Genomic DNA, 1,874 nt, shown 5'->3' with positions numbered 1-1,874 from the left:
GCCCCCCACTCGCCCACCCCCGCCCCTCCCGGCTGGCAGCGGCTGTGCTAGGCCTGTGCGGCGCCTGCAAGCAGCAGCAGACCCTGCGGGGGCTGCGGGGGAGGGTGCAGGCATCCTTCAGGCAGTTACCCCCACGCCCAGGTAACAGTGAGTCCCAGCAGTGCACAGGCGACGGCTTCGTGGAGTCCAGCGGAGCTCCGTGGCAAGGCCGCCCCCGCTGGGCAGCCGTCTGGGCAGCCTGTGAGGTGGGCGCCCGACGTGGCCGTGGCAGCGGCCACCCAGTCCTGACCGCGGGCCCCAGAGGCCGGAGGCTCCGCCCCTTGTTGGATTCCGCCTAGCACATTAACAGCAGGAACCCACCGTCCCCCCCCGGGGCGCCGCCCAGCCCAGACAGGCAGGGAGAGGGGCCACGGCACAGTCTGCCCGTCGCCCCCCCAGCAGTGCCTGCAGGTGGCTGCGGTGCCCCCACAGCATCCCACCTCCACGGGTCCGGGCGCCCACGCCAGCCAGCGCCCCTGGGGGTGTGCTTACGCTGAGGGGCGAGCTGGAGCAGGGTTCCGCAGGCAGTGAGGTGCAGCGCCCCGGGATGAGGCTCATAGGGCTGCACCCCGACACCGGTGCTGGCCTGCATGCTGGCCGCTGGCACTGGGGCTGCTGAGCATTTAAAGTTTGACTCGTGCCACGGGAGAACTGAGTTCTGGTAAGTTCCTTTCAACTACTGTGAGTCCGAGCAGCCACAGGCTCCATCTTGAGTGGTCAGGACTAGAGAACTGTCCAGAGAGGGGGAAGGGCGCTGGGAGGGCCCGGCTCGTCTGGAGCGGTCCAGAGGCTGGGCGGAGGGTGCAGAGGGGCCCAACAGGGGCAGGCGCCTGAGCCGGCGAGCCGGCGAGGCTCGGGGTTTCAAGAAAAGCCCAGCCCGGGAGGCGACCTGGTGTTCACTCAGGTTCTCAGGGAATCTGAGAATGACGTGTGGATGGACGGATTGCGGCTTTCAGGAAGCTGCTGCCGTCATGCGCGCTGGAGAAGGGCCTGGGAACAAGGTGGCACAGGTCTGGGCTGGGGGTGAGGGCCGAGAGGTGCACAGGTCGGCGCTGGGCACGACGCTCTGGGGCAGGAAACCGCACTGCTGGCTGCTGTGATCCACAAGGACTCAGGCAAATCCTAGGTTTGGGGTGGCGCAGGCAGGCGGGAATGATGGGAGCGCGGGTTTGCTGAGGAAATGAAGCCAGGATGCACATAGAACGCTCACTTGACCCTGACTGGGTTGGGGTTACGGGGAGCTGAGGGCTGGAGGTGTTAGACGCACAGCGCCCCCCAGCGATGTGTGGTGAAGGGTGGGCACAGCCTCAGGCTGGCTGCTGCACAGCCCCTCCTCAAGCCCACCGGGGTGCAGGTGGGGGCTGCGCTTTGCCTACCTATGAGCAGCAGCAGCAGCCTCACTCCCCACTCCACTCTCCAGCCCGCCCAGGGGGTCCTGGGCACCTCCCGGCCAGGCTGTCGCACTCCCGCAGGAAGGTCCAGGGTCCTGGGCGCCCAGAGCAAAATTCTGAGCCTTGCGCCAAGCCTAGAAGCCGCAGCGCACACCTGGGTTCTGACATGTTCCCTTCTCCACCAGGTGTCTCCAGGGACCACCCCAAGATCATCAATGGCACCAACGGGACCAGCGGGTTCCTCCCAGGCGGCTACCCCTGCCGCCCCCACTCCCAGCCCTGGCAGGCTGCCCTGCTGGTGCAGGAGCGGCTGCTGTGCGGGGGCGTCCTGGTCCACCCCAAGTGGGTGCTCACGGCAGCGCACTGCCTGAAGAAGTACGTGGGGCGAGGGCCGGGAGGGCTGCAGCCAGGAGCGCGCGCGGCTCGTCTGAGGCCGAGGGGAGT

At 68.0% G+C, this 1,874-nt stretch overlaps 1 protein-coding gene across 1 annotated transcript in view; it reads left to right on the top strand.

The window, feature by feature from the left end:
- Positions 1-1,874, top strand: part of LOC101635631 (transmembrane protease serine 9-like) — a 51,254-nt gene that overhangs the window by 735 nt on the left and 48,645 nt on the right. Inside the window, exon 2 of the mRNA XM_012733530.1 lies at positions 1,616-1,809. Within this exon, the coding sequence (XP_012588984.1) occupies positions 1,616-1,809 (194 nt within the window). The remainder of the gene's footprint in view (positions 1-1,615; positions 1,810-1,874) is intronic.

This window comes from Condylura cristata, unplaced genomic scaffold, assembly GCF_000260355.1.
Source record: "Condylura cristata isolate star-nosed mole 26May11 unplaced genomic scaffold, ConCri1.0 scaffold00041, whole genome shotgun sequence".
In the NCBI taxonomy this organism is placed as follows: Eukaryota; Metazoa; Chordata; class Mammalia; order Eulipotyphla; family Talpidae; genus Condylura; species Condylura cristata.
This window is presented reverse-complemented; position numbering and strand designations above follow the sequence as displayed.